At 35.3% G+C, this 25677-nt stretch overlaps 2 protein-coding genes and 1 long non-coding RNA gene across 13 annotated transcripts; all 3 read right to left on the bottom strand.

Moving 5' to 3' along the window:
• Window positions 1–1727: 1727 nt before the first annotated feature.
• OCP3 (overexpressor of cationic peroxidase 3) lies at window positions 1728–4568 on the bottom strand. Its single transcript, XM_086602450.1, has 3 exons — window positions 3970–4568; window positions 3502–3807; window positions 1728–2296 (listed from the first exon to the last, which is right to left on the bottom strand). Exons 1-3 carry the CDS (start codon window positions 4522–4524, stop codon window positions 2147–2149), a joined length of 1011 nt encoding a protein of 336 aa, XP_086458576.1. The 5' UTR covers window positions 4525–4568; the 3' UTR covers window positions 1728–2146.
• Window positions 4569–9284: 4716 nt separating this feature from the next.
• LOC147510492 (uncharacterized) lies at window positions 9285–13316 on the bottom strand. 6 transcript variants are annotated; one of them, XR_015218866.1, is made up of 6 exons: window positions 11936–12649; window positions 11699–11794; window positions 11434–11548; window positions 10804–10910; window positions 10390–10722; window positions 9285–9584 (listed from the first exon to the last, which is right to left on the bottom strand). It is a non-coding gene; the product is annotated as an uncharacterized LOC147510492 (long non-coding RNA). The 6 variants fall into 6 exon arrangements; XR_015218863.1 differs by adding an exon at window positions 12989–13316 and having other exon boundaries at window positions 11434–12131; XR_015218865.1 differs by having other exon boundaries at window positions 11699–12649.
• A 6108-nt stretch (window positions 13317–19424) lies between these two features.
• LOC147510491 (uncharacterized) lies at window positions 19425–22766 on the bottom strand. 6 transcript variants are annotated; one of them, XR_015218860.1, is made up of 6 exons: window positions 22528–22760; window positions 21984–22418; window positions 21266–21839; window positions 20080–20140; window positions 19826–19924; window positions 19425–19737 (listed from the first exon to the last, which is right to left on the bottom strand). XR_015218860.1 is itself a non-coding variant. In XM_086602446.1 (6 exons), exons 4-6 carry the CDS (start codon window positions 21383–21385, stop codon window positions 19621–19623), a joined length of 336 nt encoding a protein of 111 aa, XP_086458572.1. In that variant the 5' UTR covers window positions 21386–21839; window positions 21984–22418; window positions 22528–22591; window positions 22706–22766; the 3' UTR covers window positions 19425–19620. The 6 variants fall into 6 exon arrangements, 5 of the variants coding, with proteins under 5 accessions (XP_086458572.1, XP_086458573.1, XP_086458574.1 ...); XM_086602446.1 differs by lacking the exon at window positions 20080–20140 and having other exon boundaries at window positions 22528–22591; window positions 22706–22766; XM_086602447.1 differs by lacking the exon at window positions 20080–20140 and having other exon boundaries at window positions 21266–21582; window positions 21639–21839.
• Between the last annotated feature and the right edge of the window lie 2911 nt (window positions 22767–25677).

Genomic DNA, 25677 nt, shown 5'->3' with positions numbered 1-25677 from the left:
TAGAAGGGTAATATGTTATAAATTTGGATCCAAGAATGTTTATGTGTTTACCTTTGGTGGAAATTGAGTGTCTTGGATATCATCCAAGCTAATCGCCTTTAGAAAAGGCATGTGATGATGCCGAAGTAGGTTAGCAACTTCTTGGCAAATCTTTCCATTAGCTCTAAAACAAAACCTCGATGTGTATATGCTTTGGTAACCGCCTCATATCAGAATAGCTAAAACATGTTATCTTATGTGCAAATGGGAAAAGAATACATGTAAGTTGAGATATAACTTAATCAAGCAAAACCGCTAGAGATTATGTTAGGTTGGACTTAGTTTGGCCACATGTCTAACCGCACCACTTCTTTGGAGGCAAGTGGTTATATCGTCGAGAGGGGATGGGACTTTTGACTTAGATAGAGGGCGACACTGACAGCAACCCCACCTATGTGATTGGAGATCCCATGAATTAGGTTCAAAGGGAAAACAAGTCACCTCGTCGCTCTGGTATGCTATTGTCTTTCTTTGAGACATCCCACCCTATGACTAGATAGCATTTTTTGTATACTTTGTATAACTTGAATTGCAATGAGAAAGGATGAATTATTTTATTCTTATTGGAATCCATAGTCCATTTTTTTATAATGAGATAGTGTATTTTAACTGCAATGTACACTTGATGGATATCCACCTACGTGAATGTAGAACTGGGTCGGTTCTTATGAGTATTCGACAAATGTACTCTCTAGAGCATTCATGGAAAAACAGTAAAGTAGGGCAAAAAGCATAACAATACCCGTAACAAGCATATAATGAAAGAGCAATGTGGGTGCATGTCCTCTATTTTACTACAAGGGAATCTTGGTTCAAAGATTTTTTAATCCACCACTTTCACGTATTATAAGACATGTTACCCTATGACTGGTTCAAGCCCGTAAAGCACCAGTATCTTATGCATTGTTTTTTCGATTCTCTCTGGCATTTCGTTAACCCATTTCTTTTGTAATATCCTATTCCAAAATAGTGGGAGACTATTAGTATTTTGAAATAGTGGGGGATTGTTGGAATCTCTTGTGTATTTCTAAATACTAGTGTGTGTGTACAAAGTGGAGGAGATGAACAAATGGTGTTCTCTCCACTTTAGTGCATAGTAGATAGTCCCACATTGGTTATCCATCACATCGGATAGGGTTCGGGCCTGGGCTTGGGCATACTGTTGTGGGTAGTGGTTTGACCAATAACCTAAACTTGTTTTGCCTTTTTCTTGAGCAGCAAGTTTCAGGTGTTCTATTAGGAGTTGGTCTCTCTTTCCTTCTAACCTCTATAAATAGGATTTGTGAGTCCATAGAGAAAAAAGACTTTGAAACTAAACTCAACTCGCGAGAAACTCAAAACTTCTTTTCTTCTTCTTCTTTCTTCTTGTCGGCCCGTGAAAGAGTTATATATTTGCTTTACAGAGGTAGTGCGTTTCTAGTGCAAAGTCGCCATCGTTAACCATTGAATCGTGAGGAAGACGCCACGCTTGCCTTTCTCGCACCATTGGAAGGGCTTAAATCTTTCCTTAAAGACTTAATCCGCGCTTGGTTATTCTCGCCATTCACTTTTGTCCTTGTCTCTTCATTACTACTTACGCCTCATCGCTCCTTTCGTTTCTACTTTAGTTCTTTGTGTTCATACAACTATTCTAACAAAACATTCATGGGGGCACTCCACTATTGGAGTATGGAAGATTAAATTCCTGATTAGACATTGGAGCAAATAATTTTAGTTAATATCTCAAAGTTTAAGCTATACGAATTATTCTTGAATCATTTATACTAAGATTAAATAGCACAAGCAATTCTGCCTATCTGTGCCTAGCATATACTGTATTCTGTTCAATAAACAAAAAGCCGTGTACTTATCATTCAAGAGAATATGACAACTCCTATTGTCAATGATGCATTATGAATTCTGGAGGGGAAAAAGACTGGTCGATTATGAATACTAGACTTTTTTGGTTTCAAGGTCTTGTCGCATTTCAAGTAGTTAACGGTTCATGCAAGTTCTAACTGTTAATAAGGAGCTGTCACAACAGTTAGGTATGAAGCAGCAGGGAACATAACTGCATGGAGTGTAGTCAAGGAATAAAATCCAACTCAACGGAACCTGACTTTACAGATTAGTTGATAAGCATTGACTCAGAAGTAGACGGCTGGTAGGGGAGACGGTTATGAGGAACCCCATCTTCAGCTCTCTTGTCTTCAAACCATTTAACAACTCTTTTCCGGGGGAGATTTGTAACGTGGACTACGCTGCTGATCATTGCATTCTGCATCATCAGACATGAAATGAGATGAATGAGAATTAAAAACTTAGCCATTTCCTTGCATTTGTAATATTAGCAGACAACAACAAGTGCACAACAAGTAACTGAACGAACACAAGATTATAAGCAGTGCCGGAGCCATGTAGAGGCCAGGTAGGGAATAGCCCCCTAACTAAATTAGTAGTACTTGTTTAGGCCCACCTAGTACTTTAAAAGAAAAAAAACTACTATTCAAGCCCACCTAGGTATTAGGAGGAGGTTTGGTTTGCCCGGGTGACTCTATTTATGCATTTGATGCTGTCATTTCTCGTCGATGCCAGGATATAGTGGACTAAGGCTTGCTTTCCCCAGTACTTTTACAAAGTAAAACAAAGGCCTTTGTGCTCTAAAAGAAATTAAGAGAATTTTTGGAGTGAACATAACCCAAAATTGAATCGAAGAGAGGCAAAGTAAGAAACATCGCAAGTAGAAGTGTGTAGTGGAAGTCATTCGGTCACTACCTCAAATGGGTTCCTCCTAGCACTTTACACTAGCCACAAGACCCCGGAGACTTGTATACCCATATTTCCAACTTTGAGGATTTTCTCGTGTTCTCTGCCCACATGCCTAGTTACACCATTCTTGGCTGGCTTCAGTGGGTGAGAAACTCTTAAGTAGACCACTTACAAGTTATAAAACTTACAATCCAACAGTATCCCATTACACCAATAATATGATATCTGCATCCCCTTATAAGGTGAAACAATCTCTTATGTCGTTGATGTCTTTTAGAACAAGGCGCTAGCTTATTTATTGTTCTGAACTTCAAATACGAAAAGAAAGCTCAATACTACAACCAACTTTATGAAACAGATGAAGTATACAGGGAAATACACTCCCAACTTTGAATTGGTGAGATGTCAAGGAATTTGAGTAACTCCAACTGGCATTGAGACCTAAAATCCTTTATAAACATTTGTAGTACGTCTTTGATCTGAGTAGTGGCACCTGACAAGCTAAGGTAAAAGTGTGCAATTGATATTCTTGAACTTTATAGTTTATGAGATTCAAGACCAAAAGATATTCACATAATCTCAGACTTTACTTGAGACTATCTAAAAATCCTATAAACTATATCCATATCGAACAAAAGAGGATAAATGATGCAAACACTTAGACATGTTCAACCATAACCACAATAGCACACCAAGAAAAAGAACATGACTTACAGTTGGTCTCTTTGTACGATTATATACTCTTTCTAGGGTTTCCAATTGCACTTTCTTTAGTCTCTTCTGCATAGACCATCTGCTCTGCATCATATGAACAGACAGTTTCACCTCAGGTTGAGGTTCCAAAACATCCTTAGTAAACTCTACAGACGGATCTACAGGTTTGCTTTCAGGTTCTAAAGTTGTTTGCACAATTCTATGAGGTAAAGCAGCAGACAGCAACAGAAGATTTGGAGGCGGGTCACGAAGCAAGTGGAGTACAACGGCTCTATCAAGACATAACTCAGCAGCAAGACTCTTTATCTGCAGCAAGATTAATGTGGCATGGACTGAAGTACGTCTACATGGACAATCATGTCAGAAAATTCCACTTCTAACATGCATCCACCTATTATACCCATATACTTCAGTTATGCCCTATGAAAGATGTAATAAGTTAATAACAGTGTAGTATAGGATGCTTACACTAGTTTTACGCCGACCAATCTTTAGCGCAGAAGCCAGCCTTCGAAGCTGCCACTTTTTAAGTTCCACCGGCCTTTCCTCATCCTCGTCATCATCAGTTTCTGATTTCTCAGAATTAAGCAGTCCAGAGAGCTCATCATCACTTCCCTCCAATTCTTTTTCAAGCTTATCTAAGTCTTCCTCAGTTAAATCCTCATCACCAGAGGAAAGATCATTTTTCAAATCTTCTTCCAGAAGACTAAATAATGCTTCTATTGAATCTTCATCAAAACCATCATCATCATCATTTTCAGGTAATACCTTGCTTCTGGTATTCTTCTTCTTCTTTTTATTATTATTATTGGTGCAGGTGATTGGAGGAGTGTTGTTGTTGTTTCTGCGGCGAGAAGATGCAGAGACAGTAGTAGTGGATAGAGTGACACGTGGTGGAAATATGAGAGAAGGTGTTATTGCTGAGGAGTACCCAATTATTTCACACTGGAGAGAAAGGAAGGCCCTCGAAATCGAAGTAACTCCAGCCATGAAGAATGAAGAAGCTGGTTGAGGATGGAACATGGAAGGGGTTTTAGCAACATTTTGCAATCTGGAGTCGGGATTTAAGATGCCTCATTTGGGCTTCATAACCATAGTGGCCCAATCTTGTCTAAGAAACAACAAAATTCTGGACATATCCTAAGACACTAATGATTTTGCCCACACAAATGCAAATAGTAGTGATTCTAGGGGTGTGCATGGTACCCAATTACCCGAATCCGAACTGGAACTGAAACCGTTTATAGCGGTTCTGGATCTTAAAATATTAGACCGATTTAAAGTAGGTCTTCAAGAACCAATCCGATAAAAAACCGAAACCGTTAGAACTAAATAGTAAAAAACCGATAGATACCCGAACCGATTAGTTTGATTTTGATATATAGAATTTAGTATTATATTACACTAAATAAAGGCAAACCCAAACATTATTATTATATATAGTCTATATTTGTTAAGTGTAAAATTATACTAAATATATATAACATTTAGTATAATAGTGAATGTGTGTTATTAAATACATTTTTTATAATATTACATTAAATATGTATATTATAAATATTAATAATAATGTTTATGTGTCTACGTCTACACGTATAGTCATATACTATGAATTAACTAATGCATTGTCTATATTAACTAATGCATGAACATGTACGTGCTTGATATATTACATATATATATATTAGATAACGAATACGTGCAATGCTAACTAATAATTGTGGTACATGTGGTATTTATTTTATATATAACGCATTACGTATAATATAATATACACATATTCGATTTAAAATATATACATACGTATAATGTATGAGTATTTAAAGTTTTTAGATAACTTTCAAATATTATTATTGAATTTAGGACTATTACTTCTTATGAGAGGATAAAAATATCGATGACAAGTGTTATAATCGCCGTAAACCAACTTTTATATCGGTTATATAACTAAAAAAAATAATTTTAGCAATAAAAATATATAACCCAATAAGGAACCGAAATCCGAACTAGAACCGACTTAATTAATGGGTATGGGTCCAGATTTTCAAAATATAAGAAAAAACCTGAAAGAACCGAACCCGATAAAAACCGCTAAAAATAGACTCAAAACCGAAACCGATAAAAACCGACCCAAAACCGACCCATAAACACCCCTAAGTGATTCAACATAAAATTTAAACTTTTCTCTTTTTAGTTATTAATTGTTTTACTCATTTATTTATGGTGTTTGAAGTCATGTTAATGATTTCTTTTTGCTAGGGTTAATGATTGGATATTTCTCAATTCTTTATGCTTTATGGTTTATTAAATCCTAGATATTTGTATTTCTTTATCACTAGCAAAACTGCACGCGCGTTGTGCCTGTAACATATGTTTTTGACTGGTTCTTTACATATAAGACCAATTGCATTGCATGCGCTATATTAACAAAGCTTTCTAAACTCAAATGAAAACATATAAATCGACATAATCTTTTCTTCCTCTTATTAATCAAAATTAATATCAATACACCAAGAGACAAACTGAAGAAAAAAAGTGTAGTTTAGTAATCAAAATTGACAACCAATATTCAGTGACAATATGAAAATAAAAAAGACAGCTGCATTACCACCTGAGTACGTATAGTAAAAGTAAAACAATACATATATTGGGTCCCTATTAGAAGACAGAGCGCACACGCGCCTTCGATTTCAGTATCGCAGCTTATACCGTTTGTTTCCAATTTGTTTTAGAATTTCTATTAAAATAGATACAAACATATTAGGAACTTGTAATCTCTATATAAACAATGTGTACGTATTAGGAACTTGTAACCTCTCTCTAATTTATCATGGTATCAGCCTAATTTCGATCCAAACCCTAACCCTAACCGCTCTAAGCTTCCGCCTCCTCTCAATTCTCAATGGTCGACGTCTCAAACACCAATAATGACTCTCCTCCGTGGGTTAGATGATCCTTCTTTTTGTACACCACTCGGATAGTCCCACGGCTATTCTTGTCTCTCTCCTCTGTTATCTGGTGACAATTATCCGACTTGGTTACGATCTATCTCTAGAGCCCTTCGAGCAAAGAATAAGTTTGGTCTTGTCAATGGCTCTGTCACACCTCCCAGTACTCCCAAAGAAAAATCCAAGTGGTCGCAACACTACAAGAAACAGGGTCTTTGCCGACAAAAATAAATATCGCTGAAAATCTCAGAAACGTCGCTAATACCATTTGGCGACGCTTTGTGGAGTGTCGGGGCAACGTCGCTAATGTTATAGTCGACAATGATATATGGCCACGATATTTTAACGTTGCCAAATAGCAAATATTTACCAACGATTATTACTGTCGCTGTTTTTCTAATTTTGTCGCTAACTCATTTTGGTATTCTCAATGTAGTAATATTGCAAAAGATGAACTCTTGGCGACATTTTTAAAAGCGTCGGTAATAAGGCATTACTAGCAACGTTGTTAACGTCGATAAAGGTCTGACAATTTTGGTGTTATTAGCGATGTTTTAATCATCACTATAAGTCCAAAAAATTAAAAAAACAAAGATCTTATTAGCGACGTTTTTATCATCACTAGAGATATTAGTAATTTGAAACTTTGGTTATATAAGTGACGTTGTTATCGTCGCTAAAGATCTAAAATATTTGAATTTTATGTGTTTTTAGTGATGTTTCTATCATCGAGAAAAATAAAACGAATTAAAAAAATTAGTGTTATAAGCGGCATTTTGATCGTAGCTTGAGTAAAAAAAATCAGTTAGTTGTGATCATGTTCCCATACTACATGAGTCACAAAAGACTATTTTTATCACTAATATCGTTGCCGTTGTGCACTATCTGTACAGTTAGAAACATATAACCAACTTTTATATCGGTTATATAACTAAAAAAAATAATTTTAGCAATAAAAATATATAACCCAATAAGGAACCGAAATCCGAACTAGAACCGACTTAATTAATGGGTATGGGTCCAGATTTTCAAAATATAAGAAAAAACCCGAAAGAATCGAACCCGATAAAACCGCTAAAAATAGACCCAAAACCGAAACCGATAAAAACCGACCCAAAACCGACCCATAAACACCCCTAAGTGATTCAACATAAAATTTAAACTTTTCTCTTTTTAGTTATTAATTGTTTTACTCATTTATTTATGGTGTTTGAAGTCATGTTAATGATTTCTTTTTGCTAGGGTTAATGATTGGATATTTCTCAATTCTTTATGCTTTATGGTTTATTAAATCCTAGATATTTGTATTTCTTTATCACTAGCAAAACTGCACGCGCGTTGTGCCTGTAACATATGTTTTTGACTGGTTCTTTACATATAAGACCAATTGCATTGCATGCGCTATATTAACAAAGCTTTCTAAACTCAAATGAAAACATATAAATCGACATAATCTTTTCTTCCTCTTATTAATCAAAATTAATATTAATACACCAAGAGACAAACTGAAGAAAAAAAGTGTAGTTTAGTAATCAAAATTGACAACCAATATTCAGTGACAATATGAAAATAAAAAGACAATTTGCATTACCACCGTGATGCATGATAGTAAAAGTAAAACAATACATATATTGGGTCCCTATTAGAAGACAGAGCGCCACCACGCTTCTCGATTCGAGATCGCAGACTTATACCGTTTGTTTCCAATTTGTTTTAGAATTTCTATTAAAATAGATACAAACATATTAGGAACTTGTAACCTCTCTCTAATTTATCATGGTATCAGCCTAATTTCGATCCAAACCCTAACCCTAACCGCTCTAAGCTTCCGCCTCCTCTCAATTCTCAATGGTCGACGTCTCAAACACCAATAATGACTCTCCTCCAGGTTCCGATGATCCTTTCTTTGTACACCACTCAGATAGTCCCACGGCTATTCTTGTCTCTCCTCTGTTATCTGGTGACAATTATCCGACTTGGTTACGATCTATCTCTAGAGCCCTTCGAGCAAAGAATAAGTTTGGTCTTGTCAATGGCTCTGTCACACCTCCCAGTACTCCCAAAGAAAAATCCAAGTGGTCGCAACACTACAAGAAACAGGGTCTTTGCCGACAAAAATAAATATCGCTGAAAATCTCAGAAACGTCGCTAATACCATTTGGCGACGCTTTGTGGAGTGTCGGGGCAACGTCGCTAATGTTATAGTCGACAATGATATATAGCCACGATATTTTAACGTTGCCAAATAGCAAATATTTACCAACGATTATTACTGTCGCTGTTTTTCTAATTTTGTCGCTAACTCATTTTGGTATTCTCAATGTAGTAATGTTGCAAAAGATGAACTCTTGGCGACATTTTTAAAAGCGTCGGTAATAAGGCATTACTAGCAACGTTGTTAACGTCGATAAAGGTCTGACAATTTTGGTGTTATTAGCGATGTTTTAATCATCACTATAAGTCCAAAAAATTAAAAAAACAAAGATCTTATTAGCGACGTTTTTATCATCACTAGAGATATTAGTAATTTGAAACTTTGGTTATATAAGTGACGTTGTTATCGTCGCTAAAGATCTAAAATATTTGAATTTTATGTGTTTTTAGTGATGTTTCTATCGTCGAGAAAAATAAAACGAATTAAAAAAATTAGTGTTATAAGCGGCATTTTGATCGTAGCTTGAGTAAAAAAAATCAGTTAGTTGTGATCATGTTCCCACACTACATGAGTCATAAAAGACTATTTTTATCACTAATATCGTTGCCGTTGTGCACTATCTGTACAATTATCTCACCCCCTTAACAAATAAATGCAAAATAAAATAACCATAACATCAATTATCTTAAACAACAAATTTCCAATAAATAAAAGTGAGTTAATTCACTCCATTATAGAAACAAAAGAAAGTTGCATCATCCCCTTTCATAATTTTTATTTCTAAACTCATCTTAAGAAAAGTATAAACTTAAACAAAAACATTTCTAAACATCCCTCAAGTAGCTTGCGAATGAACCATCTGCACAAAAAATAATTATAATAAAAAAGCATTTAGATTCCTCTAGTGCCTCTTGCAATTCCAAACCTCCATTTCTTCACAAAAACTAATACCAAACCGACCCATTTTAACGTAAGATTATCTGCACAAAGATATTATCTATATATTAGACCACAAAAAAAAATGGAAACAAAAAATATAATAGTTTCATCATGTCAAAATTAAAATCTAGTGAACTATTAACAATTATGTTAAGTTTAAATTGTACCCAAGATCTGTCTAACTAAAGGTTCTGACTCAGACAATATGAAAAAAATGAAAAGCTCTGCCCTCCCTCATAGCAAAAAGGATTACCCCACTTATCATGCTAATCAACCACGTACCAACAGGAAACCCCACCCCAATACAACCAACGCGAAACAAATACCCTCAAAATTACATAACAAAGTAAAGTAAGATATACCTATATATATTGCAAGATACAGACTTATAGAATAGAGTTAAATAGAACTAATCCAAACAATACTAGAGAAAGTAAATCTAAAGAAATTAATTTAAATATAAATAAATAAAGCCACAAACAATAGTGGTCGAAGAATTTAGTGAGGAGCTATGAACTAATAGGTTGTCTACTCAAAGCTTATGTCTACCCAAATCTCAAACAATTACATACCTAAGATAAGATATGTGACTTTTATAGTAAAATTTCAACAGAGTCTCCTCTGTATTTTCAATATTTCATAAATATAATAACCTGTCATAACCTGAAAATCACAATAATATATTTCACAAGGCTGTGAAAAACCCATATTCCATTTACCAAAACTGAAGAGGCTATATGCAACCTAAAACATGATATAGAGGCTTATTCATTCCGATCAAACAACTATATCCCAATCAAATAACACCAACACATATAAGAAAACAATTAAATTCATAAATCATACCACATTGAAGGAGGACCATCAAGTTTCTCCGTGAGATAGTCCAACTGGCGTTGTTGTTGTTGAATTTGCGCCTGGTGTGTTGCTCTTAAGCCGCTTCCTTCCATCCTCGCAACTCTTCCAACTGAGACTCTGTCTCCTCTGCCCTTGCTCTCAACTGATCCATATCTGGGTGTTCATATCCAGCCACATGTTTACGGGATGGGGGTGCCTCGCCATGTCCAAGGCCCCGTTTATAACCCGGTCTTACGCCCAAGATTTTATCAAAAATATCTTCTTCAGTCAAAGGGTTAGAACCTTCCGATATAGGTTGATTTTGGAGTTCCACCATTCTCTCTTAAAAAGAAAACAAATAAATATAAATATCTCACAAAACTACAATTTAGTTAACTTAAAATGTAAGTACAAGTTACTTACATAATTATTTTTTGCTTAAGGAGAAACCAAATCTTTTTGTCACTGAAATAAGTCTTACGATACAGTGCAATCATCCCAGCCTTTTGTTGAATCTCAGGATCAACCAACTGTTTCATTTCAAAAGACAAACAAACTCCCAAAGTTAGTACTCACAGTGCTTTTGGTTATATTTGGAATGACCCAACCAGTAGAGAAGCGTTGAAGACCCATGATTTAAGAAGGAAAACAATAAATTGTTGTTTTTTGCAAGTGCCGACTAGCAAAGTCGGTAAAACCTTTAGGTGATGATACCAGAGGTTTGGGGCTCGAATCCCGCCAGCATCAAAGAGTTAATGATCTCATTTTAAAACAGGCTTACCAAAAAAAAAAAAAAAAAAAAAAAAAAAAAAAAAAAATTGTTGTTTTTGAAATTGATTTTATAATCTGCTACCATCTTGAATAGCTTGTGAAACCATACACATTTGAATAATTTGATTAATACTCCCCCTCTGAAAACAAAACAAAATTTCCCTGACAACTACATCAACTAGACTTAGACCTAATCAGTATGAACATGGACTTAAAAATGTTATAATTAAACCAAATTCTATTAAAAATAATAATAAAAACCCTTGATATAGATCTAAATACCTGTATTCCCCATCTGTAGAGTCTAGAACACATTGATATTTGGTTCATTCCAATTGGTTGCATCAAAGGCAATCACCTAGAAGTCGTTCGAATACATATATCATAATCTTCTATTCTGGCAATTCAAGATGCGTGTTAGTCTGGTATTTTAGTAACTGTAACGATAGTACAGTTCATGAGATTAGATATAGTGATTTGAATGAATATAATGATCTGAATGTTACCTCAAGGAAAAGAAAAGACTAATAAATAGATAACATGTTACCTTGAGTTAACTTAGTCATTAACATTTGCTGTCACTTGTTGCTACGATGGTATGACACAGATCAAGATGATATTTCATGCTACCCAACCAAGAAAACTATAATGCAAAATTATCAATGAAATTTGCTTTGTTTAAGTAGCTCCATGAAATAAGGAAATGTGAAGATAGTAATTTATATACTATGTAATTGATATTTTTCAGTAATACATAAAGAAGTGCTCTGCAGTTCAAACTTACCTTTTCAACATTCTGTTTCACAGAATCAGAAAAGGAAAAGCTTGTATGAGACCGGAAGATGAAAACCACTTGCAGCGACCTGTGGGCTTGCTTGGATCTGCTGAAGGGGAAAAGCTGAATCATCCACTTATACGGCCATTATGTTTGGAGCCAAAGGAATCTAGCACACATGTGCCTGCTGTCATTCATCCCCCACCTGCCAAACACATGGAGAGAGAGAAATTCTTTCAAAAGCGGGTAGACGATTCAGCAATAGAAGGTAATATGAACGGCCTAACATTGCACAGCTGCAATGCCAGTAGTTCATATAGTGAAAGTGTGGACTCTAGTGACTGATTTGGTATTTCTCACGTTTAGTCTTGCTTTTCGTGCATTTTGGGACAGATACAGAAAATCAGAGAGGTTGATTTACACATTTGGGACAGTTCAACTCATAATACACACTTCTTGTGCTGCAAAATTTGACATTTCTATGTGTACCCCTATATCATTTGCAGCACGGGATTGGTGCACAATAGGGTCTGAACGGGCAGCATGTGAGTGGTGGGATTTAAAATATATAGTTTATCATAAGAAGCTGGGTCTTGTATTTGTATGTTTTACACGGTAAGCTTTTGTGCAAAAATGGTCCATATTAGGAGGATCTAACAACTGCACAGCTACCTTTTATAAATGATGGGAGCGTTAAGGTCTCCAACAGAAAAAGTAGCTGAGTAGTTCCATAGTTCGGAATTTCGGAATTTTTGGAATTCCGACAAATTTAAAAACCGAAATTCATTAAATTTCGACCCTTGTTGCATTCTGAATTTTGGATAATTCGGAATTTCGGATATTTCGACTTTATGTTCGGAATTCCGTTTTTTTGAAAAACCGAAATTCCGCCCGGAATTCCGAAGTTCCGTTCGGAATCACGAACTATGAGTAGTTCACATGTTTTCCGAGCTTAATTAAAACCCAAAAGCAATATTAGTGAAGGAAAGTTTTGGTGAAGTTCCTTCTGTCAAAATTCAGAGAATGTTTGCCAAATATATTTTAGCGAGCTTCGTGACGTACCTTGTAGTGATACTTTTGTTTACCTCCTTGATGTTTGTATGCTGGTCTTGTTTTTGTGTTGTAATTCATTGTTCCTTCATTTTGTTTCGTCGGGCAAATTTTGCAGAATTTATGTTCATTACAATGCCTAAATCAAACTATGCTTCATGTCCCTACAAATTCCAACTACATTGTTTTACATAGTATATAAAATTTAAGGACAAAGGAGAAAAGGGATTCTAATATAACTCGTCAAATAGCCAAAAAGCCCAAAATGTTTGTCCACTGTCTCAGTTTGAGTCATTTGAGTAACATTTCCACTTCTTCATCACCTAAAACAGAAACTAACAACTTGGGCATGTTTGTTCTTATACAATTAATTTGCAGAAAGAAAGAATAAAGAAATGGAAGAAGAACACATACCCCAGCGAGGTTGGTTTTGGAAAGTCTTCGCTTTGAGAGACCGAGAGAAGAAACCTTGCAAACAACAATTTCTATAAGAAATTTGTGAGAAACCCATGACTGAAAAAAATAGTAGAGAAAAACAAAATATGCAGCCAGAATTAAGTAAACCCCCTAGAATGAATTTCATTTGCTAATCAAGCTGGAACCCCCAAAAATCAAATTTAAAACCCAAAGAGAGAGAATAGAGTGATGGAGAGTGTATCTTTTACTGAAACGGTTCTCCGATCCGATGGGGGAGGGTTATTCACATTGGTTGAGGAGATTTAATAACTGGTGGTGGAGGCGAGAAGAATGGCGGTTCAATGGGAGAGAGAGTGCGTGAATACTGAGTAGTAGCTAGGGTTTTTTTTTTTTTTTAATTGGATGGGTGCGAGATAACCAAAAAAATTTAGCCCAAATTTTTTCGAAATTACTCGCTGAAATCACAAATTCAGAATTGGTATCGTCACCATATATGGATTTTTAATTTCTATTTATGCCAAATCATTGGCTACGATGAAAAATGCCGCCAAAAGAGTAATTTCTAGCTACGTTTTTTTTTTCAACGTCAGGATACTCTATCATCACCGACGCTTAAATACGTCGTCATTGGTAAAATATTTTTCCAACAGTCCTTTCATCGCCAAATAACTTTTTCTGATTTCTAAAATTTCCAAAATTTTTGAACAAGGCTTTCAGCAATAGAAACACCATAGCCAAAAGTTTATCATCAAAGGGTACAACACTAGAGAAATAGTGACATTACAAATGTCGCCAAAGATGATCATTAGCCACGTTTTTTTATTGTCATTAAATGTTTTGTCGCTAAAAAGCCTATTTGTTGTAGTGCGATGTGATGACCTCGTTGCTTCATGGATTCTCAATTCTGTTACTCTAGATATCCGTAGAAGCATCCTCTATGCCGACTCTGCATCCAAAATCTGGAAATATCTAGGTGACTGTTTTTCACAAACTAATGCACCCAAGGTCTTTCAACTGAAGGATTCCGTCACTCTTCTCAAACAAGACAATCACCCGATATATGTTTACTTCACTTTACTTAAGTCTTTATGGGATGAATTAAGTTCTTTGTCTACTATGTCTGCTTGTACTTGTGGTCATGCATCTATTTTTGCCAAAGAGGTTGAAGACGGTCGTTCTATGAAATTTATGCAAGGCCTAGATGCTCATTTTCAATCCATTCGCAGTCAAATTCTCTTAATGGATCTTTTTCCTCGTATGTCTAAGATTTATTCTTTAATCCGACAGGAAGAGAAGCAACAAGAGATTCATGCACTCTCTCTTCCTTCTGCTCTAGACGCTGCTGCCCTGAGTACCCACTTTCAAAAGACCAACTGGGCTTCTTCTTCAAAATCAGGCCCGTCTAAACCTTCACAACACAACATTAGTTCGCAGCAGCCTCGAGCACGCGCGCCCTCAGATATAGGGCAACCAGAGCGCGCACGCGCTCGTTCATTCTGCAATCACTGTAACCGTGTTGGACATAATATTGGTACATGTTACAAATTGCACGGTTATCCCCCCAAGCCTGCTCAAGCCAATTCGGTTGCTACAGACTCTAATTCTCCTGTTTTCTCCATAGAACAATATAACCAACTTCTCAGTTTGCTTGATTCAGCACCACTTCACAAGCAAACCTAACAGGTATTTCTCTCTCGTGTTTTTCTAAATCCATATGGTTTCTCTATCTACATGACCTTACCTCCTGGCTTCTCCAAATAGGGGGAGCACATGATCTGTCGCCTCAATAAGTCCTTATATGGACTCAAGTAGGCTTCTTGGCAATGGTTTGCCAAACTATCTACCACTCTTGTCAATGCCGGCTTCACTCAGTCTAAGTCTTATTATTCTCTGTTCTCTCATATTCATGATTCTAATTCTACATTTGTTCTTATTTATGTGGATGACATTCTAATCACAGGCAACAATTCATCTCTCATTCAGAACTTGAAGCAATTTTTAGAAGCAAAGTTCTATATCAAGGATTTGGGACGTCTTAAATATTTCTTGGGTATTGAGGTAGCTCGATCCAAAGAAGGATTATTTCTTACACAGTGCAAATGTCTTTTGGACATTCTGTTTGATTATGGTACCACTGGTGGTCGTATTTCTGAGTTCCCTATGGAACAAAACATCAACCTCAATACCAATGATGACATGTTACTTCAGGATTCTACTGTGTATTGTCGCTTAATTGGGCGTCTCTTATATCTCACAGTTACACGACCAAAGATCACTTATTCTGTTAATTATCTCAGGCGTTTTATGCAGTCCCCACGGACTCCACATCTCGATGTTGCTCATCGTATACTCCGCTACCTTAAAGGTTCGATCAACAAAGGGATTCTCTTATCCACCATTAGTTCTTTACACATCTTCGACTTTTGTGACTTTGATTGGGCTGGTTGTCCTGTCACTTGTCATTCTACTAGTGGTTATTGCACTTTCCTTGGTTCTAGTCCTATCTCCTGGAGAACAAAGAAACAAAGCACTATATCCCGTTCTTCTGATGAAGTCGAATATCAATCCATGGTTACCCTTGCTTGTGAACTTCAATGGTTGAAGTATCTTCTGCATGACTTAGGCATCTCTCACCCCTCTCTGATGAGCATGTTCTGCGACAATCAGCCCACACTCCACATCTCTCAGAATCCAGTTTTCCATGAATGACCAAAGCAGATCGAATTTGAATGTCATTTCTTACGCGACAAGATACATGCCAAGTTATTATCTCCTAGGTTCGTACCATCCGCAGATCAGGTGGCTGACACCTTCACTAAATCTCTCGGCAAGGACACTTTTCTAAGATTAATTTGCAAGTTGGGAGTTCTTGACATTCACTCTCCAACTTGAGGGGGAGTATTAGAAGACAGAACGCACACGCGCTCTGACATAGAACAACTGGAGTGCGCACGCGCCTTCCATTCCAGTATCACAGCTCGTACCGTTTGTTTCCTATTTGTTTTAGGATTTCTATTAACGTAGATATAAACAATGTGTATGTATTAGGAACTTGTAATCTCTATATAAAAAATTGTGTAAACAGTAGAAATCAATCAAGTAATTATTCTCTCAAATCAATCTCTCTCTCTAATTTATCAGTCTCAGAACCTTAAATCTTTTTTTTTTTTTCCCGCCAATATCACATAATATCAATCTAGCTCCTTTTTGTTTTTCTGTTAGAGTCCAGTCTCTAATAAAAGTTGTGCAGGAATGGATCTTGCCACTGATATGAATTTTAGACCAAACTATATTACATATGCGCACTCCCGTGAGCTTCCATGTATATGCCTTCTGATGGAAACTTGACTTATGGTGAAATTTGGCAAGAAAACGGTAGTGCTGCTGCTAATATGGTCGAGGCCATACACTTCCAAGAAATGAATAACTAATTTTGCAAATATATTGTTAGTATATATGAGATTTTTCTTTTCCACAACATAGAAAAAGAAGATCGAAGAATACCTCGATATTACTCTCGAACATATCATGAGGGAGAAATTTAGTGTCTAAGAATTTTATGTAAGTGTTGGACTAAGTACATTCAACACATTTTGGTGTACGTTCGCATTATTTTTTTTTTATGTTTTATGAAATTTAATTTAAGTACTGATTATGTCACTAACAAGTACAATAACACTCTAACAAGTATACTATTTCTCAAAAATGTAAATTTGTCCGCGGTGGATTTTAGTTTTTAAATTTAGTAAACAAGTTTACACAAAAAATATGACGAAAATTGAAGGAATAAAATTTCGTTAACAAATTTAGCAAATAGTCTCAACAGATATAGTCGTCAAGGAAGTTCATCATATCTCAAATTCTCAAAGGTGCCATACATAATTTAATAAAAATCCAAATGACGTTTTGATAGTCTACATGGTCGAGCATTTAGGTCGGCTTTGCTAACGGGAAATGTCATCACCATACCTTGGTAAATTTCTCTCAACAAAGTTTAAAATTTCAAACCGATAGACGAGGATCATTTGAATGTCAACAATTTTTTTTATTTTCTACAAGTAAAATGGAAAGTTGTAATCGAATTTTGAGAATCAAAATGCCAAAAACTTCATTTAGTATCAACCTTATAAAACCTTAGGAAACTATCGCAGCACAATTTTTTTAGCGTATAACAAGTAAACTCGTAGATAGCAAAATGATAATACATAAGTCTATCGTCAAAAATCCATAAATTGCGTTTTCCTGATTTAACGTTTTTTTTTCGATTAAACTTCATGATCATATAATCTAAATTTTTCGCTTGCAAATTATCTTAAATTAAATTAACTGATACACCGGTGTAAGGATGTCAGATGTCGAGACAAACATTTTTATTTTATTTTCCAATGGTAAAACATTTTTTCTGAAGTCAAGGAATTGAAGATGGACCATAACATAAAATTAATTCTTTTTAGAAACTACCAATTAAAATCCAAACAACTTGAGTAATTGTAGAGATGGATATTAATAGCATTATCAGAAAATCAATTAATATAAGAATAAATTACTAACATAACTTATTACGAAACTCTTCGTCGTATGTCTTATTGCATATATTTCTCTTCTATATATATTGTTCACAAACTCTACTCATTGTACCAACGCAATACATCAACATAACCAGTAAAAGAAAAGATTGGGACATAGAGATACATCATGAAAATGTTCTCATGTACAAAATTAATTTTTGGACTACTGTTTGTTATGGTAGGGTTGACGATCACATCAGCTATAGATAACGATTGTTGGATTACTGACCAATGTGGAGATGAACTAGACATATATTTGGTTGAGAGGAGTTTGAATGGTAGTCTCAGTTGTTGTCAGAAAATTTTAATTAGTTTCAAATCCAGAGAAATGTTGGGCAACCTTGTTAAGTATCTGGAACGTACTAAGAACGAAGAAAATATTAAGTGGGCACATAATTTTTGGAACCAATGTGTTGTTATTGTAAACAACGACAAAAACTTTGCACCACTTGGCTCTCCTTCAGTCTCACCATCCTCATAATTACGGCGGAAAATTTTGACGATGTAATTCCATTTTTTTTTATTATTGATCGAATATTGTAAAATAATATTCATATTTTAAACTGTCTCAGCTCTCCCTTTCTTAGTTAGTATTCTCAGTGTGGACACAATATTTAAATCATGCAAGTTAAGAGAATAAGGATCCAACCACTGAAAATATTAACTTATTGTTTACTAAAAAAATAAAATAAAATAGTCACTACGACAATAACCACCAACAAATAATCTCATGGGTCAGCCATTAATTAAATATTTTTGCCTATTTAAAGTGTTTTTTTTTGTTGGTTACACTCTTTCATTTGATCATCTCATCTTATTAATAAAATCCATTTTCCACATAAATTATTGAATTTGAAGTAGTTATACATGAGAAATAATAATAGAGACAGGTGGCATATCTACTACAGAAAAGCTCATATACCACTGTTATTTACAGTGGTAAAAAGCCTTTAGCCACTGTTTTCATACCGTGGTAACAACCACCGTGACAAATACTTCTAACAAAACCGTGGGGAAAAGTACCTCTTATATACCACGGTTTTGATACAAACCGTGGTATTAGGATTTACAAACCGTGGTTAATAGTCCGAAAAGTTCACTCTTATATTTACAAACCGTGGGAGATAGTGATGATATATACGACGGTTGGATACAAACCGTGGGTTATATAAACTGCTTATACCTCGGTTCTTATCAAACCGTGGTGTATAGTCATTACAAACCGTGGGTTATATAAATTGCTTATACCTCGGTTCTTATCAAACCGTGGTTTATAGTCTATTTTTTTTTTAAAAAAAAACCCCTAATTATTTGATTCTAATCATATTCATTCAACCTGCAACCTGCCCATTTTCACCATATATATCCACACTGAATTTAAAAACACATTGCTCAAATAAACAATTCATAGTGCAACACAAACAAAAGAAATAAATTTACACATCCAACACAAAGACATTGAATTGCTAAAAGAATTTTGAACTTTTTTGAGTCATCAATAATGAAAGAAACATCCAAATTTACTTGTTATATCAAAATAATAATGACCTAACTTGTTGCATCAATAAAAAAAAACAATCTATTTGTTCTATCTAAAATATAAAAAAAAAAATGGTGAGACCAAGCACCACACCTTAACTGGAAAGGGTCAAAACCTAGCTAAGACTCGACGTTTGGCTCGAACGCTCCATTATATTGGATGAATCTAAGAATTTCAAGTCGAACAACATCAAGTTCCTCTTGTGTGTATGTATCTTTGAGGGATAAATTTGTCATCTGCACGATCAAAGATAAAAAAGTATATAATAACTAAATAATAAAGAGTAACACAAAATAGAGAATGCTAGTGTATGACGAATTATACCTTATTTTCAAAAGAATTATCTGAACAAGCTTCCATTATTTCTCTCATAAACTTCATTACATAATACCCACACTCTTTACTACCTTGTTGGTACGGGCCCTAAGTACAAACATGGAAAATATTCATAAGCATATATTTTTCCAAACACACAGTATGTATGCACAAGAATTTGTTTATTACCATAATCATCTCAAACAAATTAACAAAATGCCTACGTGTATGTATATAAATGTCGAGACAGACAATGTACTCACCAATTGTTCTCTAATATCAGCAAATCCCGTCTTGCCTGTCCTGTGGTTATACACTTTACACCTATTCACAGCACACAACTATTTATACATTATATAGTTTATTTACCATTAATCATAAACACTATGGCATCAAGATAAAATCTTCTATCTATATGTCTGCATACAGTACACACTTATTCAATCGATGGAGGCCACGAGTGAAAGTGGATTATATTGGAAAACCTCCTGCCTACATATCGGTCAGATTGGTTTACATTAGATAACAGTCGTGACCAATTTTTTTAATTTCACTTAGTCAAAGGGTGGATTGACACCAATCGGTTTTATATTCTGAAACAAGAGATTTTCAAGTCGGCATCAATTCATGGTTCTAGTGGCGCTACATGACAAACACTTTCCCGAGGATCAAATTAATTCAAGTTGCTACTGAAGTTGATCTTAGAAGTTGACCAACCAATAGTTTCTAAACAACGAATGCTTATTAATCTAATTCTAGACATGAGTAAAAGTTTCCAATCCTAATATCACTGAAATAGTTCAACCTTATACATGGAATTAGACAAAATACAATAAACGGAAGATATATGTATGACAAACCTGCAGAGCGGTTACAAGAACAGCAAAGTCATTGTTTAAGTAATGATAGCTATATAGCTTCAGATAATTTTCCCCCTTTAAAACCCTCTTCAATAAAGAATCATGAACTCGATTCAGATAAGAGCCCTGACCTGATTTGGAAATGTTCATGTTTCTTAAGAAAATGCAAAGCGAGTGTCTCAGAAAACAATCCAAACTCCACAAAGTTTTGGAAATTGAGTATTGATGACCTAAGATTCATGTATTTCTAACACATTAAAATTGCCACTAGAAAACAAAAGTTAACTAATTCTACAAACTTAGAAACCTCATAATACGTAAACGAATTAAAACCAATGCCTGAATGTCTATTTGAAAACAAAAAGTATGTAAGGTTAGTTAATGAACGATGTGATTTCTACGCAGATGACTATCTAATAGGAAACATAGTGCCATTTTGATTTTGAAAGAGAGACAATAGAAAAATATGTAAAAGTAAAGCATACCAATCTGAGTAGTCTATACAGTTCTAGATTTATTGAAAAGAAGTTAAGAACTTTGTTCAAATGCAAAGCAGAGAAACAACAGGAGACAAATTATTGACACTTGCCTTTAACAACAACGCATTGCAAGCCTTTTTCTGGATAGCCTCGGCAATTTTCTTGGAATTTGTAAGCAACAAGTCATCTCCAACAAGTTGGATATCAACTGAAGACTGTAGTGAACCCATGCACTCCAGTCATTTTGGTCAAAAGGATCTTCGATAGATACAATTGGGAAGTCTCTGACAAAATCTTTGTACAAGTCACGTAATTCCTGGGCTGTGAGCACATGAGCCCCATCATTTGGCTGCTTCTTAAAGTTAAGGTCGTATCTGCCATCCTTTGTAAGGAATTCTGATGCTGCAACATCCATTCCTATTTTAATCTACAACAATTACAAATCAGATGAATCCTATATATATTATATAAACCAATACCAACCTACCATGGGGCCTGAATATGTGAGTCATAACCTTCCTTTCCTTACCTTTTCAGGCGTGAACTATCACTTAACCATGCAAGTTTCCGCGAGTCATAACCTTCCTTTCCTTACCTCTCCGGGCGTGAATTATCACTTAACCATGCAAGTTTCCGCGAGTCATAACTTTCCTTTCCTTCAATTCTGTATTAATTGGCCCAACCCTTCAAAACCAGTAAAATAATATATACTTAAAAATCAGAAAATGAAAATGCTGCTTAAATTTCCATGGCAGCAAAGAAGAGCCAAGAAACCGGGCAACGGCAAAGAAGACCGGGTCAAGAATAGATTAAAGGGGTCAAGAATACCAAAGAGAGACAGTTCCATGGCAGCAGCAGCGGCACAACAGCAACAGCAGGCACCGGGGCAGCGGCAGCAACAGCAGCAGCGGGCACCGGAGCAGCGGCAGTAGGCACTAGTGGCAACAGCAGGCACTAGCGGCAACAGCAGGCACCAGCAGCAGTAGCAACACCCAGCAGTAGCACCCAGCACACACTCCACCTAGCAGGAACAACACCACACCACACTCACACTAGCACTTGCACACACACTCACCACACTAGCACCTGCACACACACACACACACACTCACACGCTACCACCGCACACACTCTCTCTCACATACACCACACTACCACCACCTGCCAGTACACACTCACACCAGTGAAGTCTAGTTGCTTGAAATAATTGTACCCTCTCCTCTGTGGATTGGTCTCCCAAAAGAAAATGGGTTACCTTAGCAGCTACAATAAACAACCATAAGCTTTATCAAAACTCATACCTAAACACATTGTTACGAACAAGGTATACAAATATTTTAATATGGTGCATGCATAATGTAACTACACTTACCATTAAATTCAGGTTATACTTCTCAAGTCCCAAGCTTCTTGTGAAGCTCGACATCCTTGGTCTTCTATTGACAATCAAATTCAGGTTCACAAATACACCCTAGTTGCAACTACAGGACTTTACGCAAGCATGTATAAAATGATGAATTGTTGCAGAAGAAAGCAAGTGTAGAACCAACCTTGCAGCAACTCCAAGTCCAAAATGGTATGGCGTAAGAACTCGCTGAGACCGTTGAGTGCTACCTTACTAAAGTCTAAACAGATGAAGAACACTTCAAAATACCCCAAATCAATTTTATCGCAATGTTGTTTGTTTTGTACTGATTAGTATTTTTTATACTGTATTGTTTTCTGCCTCGTGATTTTCCCCACTTTATTTTTACTTTAGTGTAACCCCTGCCTACCGTAGGAGCTCCAATGTTTGCTTCCTTAATTACTCCACTCAATTTTAGCTCTCCAATGTCTACTTGTAACCACCCTAATTTCGGGTATTTTTACAACAAAATACTCCAAATGTCTTCAAATTTTGTAGAGATAAATTACAAAGAAAAACGTCTTCAAGTTCAATAACAAGAACCTAATTACAAGAAAAGGGCGACCTTGCATTTATTCAGTAAAGTTTAAGAAATTAAATTAACCAAAACATCAACTTACTTTCTTGAAAAGACCAACCTTGCATCTGTATCCAGAGAGAGATAGATCAACCTTGTCCGAAATGAAGAACACAACTTGAAGAAATCTAAGATGGAGATAGAACAGAAACCCTTTTGACAATTGAAAAGAGGGAGTTTCATCAAGATAGAATTTCTTTCAAATATTGACATAGTTTCAATATTTATTTTCAATCATTTTGCCCTATTTTCAGTTTTGTTTTTTGTTTTTCTAGCGAGTGGTTTTGGAAACCCTTTTATCCACGGTAGGTTTGATTTTTCGAAAAACATAAACCACCTTTTTTCAAGAAACAGATACCCAAAAACAAACTACCGATATTAGGTGATTACCGTGGTATATGGCATATTAAATACCATCAGATAATCGTGAAACGATGATGGTATTTACTTGCACCTAAATTGGGAATGCAAACTGTATCGTGGTAAATGACTATTAGCTACTGTTATTGGAAAAACAGTGGTATATGCCATTTAACCAACCGTGGTTAATGACCATTTCTGTAGTAGTGTGCATATGTATCTTATTAGGAGAAAAACTTATTTACGCAGAGTTTAAATTTATTTATTAGATAAATTTGCATGAACCCACTGGTATAATATTGTTAAGGGTTAATTAACTTCAAAAATTAATTTCACAAATATATTGTTAGTTATAAAAATAACCGAATGGACTCAAGTTTACAGTATATATGAGATTTTTCTTTTCTACAACACAGAAAAAGAAGATTGAAGAATACCTCGATATTACTCTCGAACATATCTTGAGGGAGATATTTAATATCTAAGAATTTTACGTAAGTGTTGGACTAAGTACATTCAACACATTTTGGTGTACATTTGCATTTTTTTTTTTATATTTTATGAAATTTAATTTAAGTACTGATTGTGTCACTAACAAATACAATAACACTCTAACACGTACACTATTTCTCAAAAATGTAAATTTCTCCATGGTGGATTTTAGTTTTTAAATTTAGTAACCAAGTTTACAACAAAAATATGTAGAAAATTGAAAGAATAAAATTTCGTTAACAAATTTAGCGAATGGTCATAACAGATATAGTCGTCAAGGAAGTTCATCATATCTCAAATTCTCAAAGGTGCCTCACATGATTTAATAAAATTTCAAATGACGTTTTGATAGTCTACAAGGTCGAGCATTTAGGTTGACTTTGCTAACGGGAAATGTCATCGCCTTACCTTGGTAAATTTCTCTCAACAAAGTTTAAAATTTCAAATCGATAGACGAGGATCCTTTGAATATCAACAAATTTTTTTATTTTCTACAAGTAAAATGGAATGTTGCAACCGAATTTTTAGGGTCAAAATGCCAAAAACTTCATTTAGTATCAACCTTATAAAATCTCAGGAAACAAACGCAGCACAATTTTGTTAGCACATAGCAAGTAAATTCATAGATAACAAAATGATAATACATAAGTCTATCGACTAAAATCCATAAATTTTGTTATCCTGATTTAACGTTTGTTTTCGATTAAACATCCTGATCATATAATTTGAATTTTCCAGTTGCAAATTATCTTAAATTAAATGAACCGATACACCGATGTAAGGATGTTAGATGTTGAGACAAATATTTTTATTTTATTTTCCAATGGTAAAAGTTTTTTTGTGAAGTCATCGATTTGAATATGGACCGTAGCATAAAATTAATTATATTTAGAAACTACCAATTATAATCCAAACAACTTAAGTAATTGTAGAAATGGATATTAATAGCATTATAAGAAATCAATTAATATAAGACTAAATTACTAACGTAAGAGCATCTCTAGGTGGTGGTAGCATACTCTTCATATTTGAAGAATGCGAATGAAGAAGTTGGTTGCAAATTTTGACCAACTCTAGGTGGTCGCAAATTCGATTACCAAAAAACAACCCACGCGACATTAGCACTGTCGCGCGACAGTTGTAATGTCGCCCATGTATAATTTGAAAACAACCCACGCGACATTAGGAGTGGCGCACAAGTGAAAAAAAACCCCACTAGCGACATTAGATTGGGCGACGACAATTGTAACCGGGCGTGTGGTGCTGGTCAAAGTCAAAAAAGTTGTGGGGCGACATTTGCAATGGCGCGCGACATTACCAATGTCGCGCCGCATCCATATCCAAACTGCCAAATTTGCGAACAAGAATGCGAACAAGCAGGTGATGTGACCACGAATGCGTCCACCTAGAGTTGAAATTCCGGGAAATTCCAACGCATTTCTTCAAATTTGAAGAATGCGACCACGAATGCGTCCACCTAGAGATGCTCTAACATATTATGAAATACTTCGTATATCTCATTGCATATATTGTTCTTCTATATATTGTTCACAATCTCTCCTTATTGTAGCATTGTAATACATCAGCATAACCAGTAAAAGGAAAGACTAACACATAGAGATACATCATGGAAAAGTTCTCATGTACAAAAGTAATTTTTGGACTATTATTTGTTATGGTAGGGTTGA

Source organism: Coptis chinensis, chromosome 3 (genome assembly GCF_015680905.1).
Source record: "Coptis chinensis isolate HL-2020 chromosome 3, ASM1568090v1, whole genome shotgun sequence".
NCBI lineage: Eukaryota > Viridiplantae > Streptophyta > Magnoliopsida > Ranunculales > Ranunculaceae > Coptis > Coptis chinensis.
This window is presented reverse-complemented; position numbering and strand designations above follow the sequence as displayed.

Bases quoted from the DNA above. Each gene is read 5' to 3' on its own strand.
- OCP3 (XM_086602450.1), bottom strand. From the start codon at position 4,524: ATGTTCCATCCTCAACCAGCTTCTTCATTCTTCATGGCTGGAGTTACT. The intron at 3,808-3,969 runs GTAAGCATCCTA...ATCTTGCTGCAG, and splicing joins TTGGTCGGCGTAAAACTAGT to ATAAAGAGTCTTGCTGCTGA. The intron at 2,297-3,501 runs GTAAGTCATGTT...CTGATGATGCAG, and splicing joins ATCGTACAAAGAGACCAACT to AATGCAATGATCAGCAGCGT.
- LOC147510491 (XM_086602446.1), bottom strand. From the start codon at position 21,385: ATGGGTTCACTACAGTCTTCAGTTGATATCCAACTTGTTGGAGATGAC. The intron at 19,925-21,265 runs GCAAGTGTCAAT...GTTTGTACTTAG, and splicing joins GCAATGCGTTGTTGTTAAAG to GGCCCGTACCAACAAGGTAG. The intron at 19,738-19,825 runs GTATAATTCGTC...TTGATCGTGCAG, and splicing joins ATAATTCTTTTGAAAATAAG to ATGACAAATTTATCCCTCAA.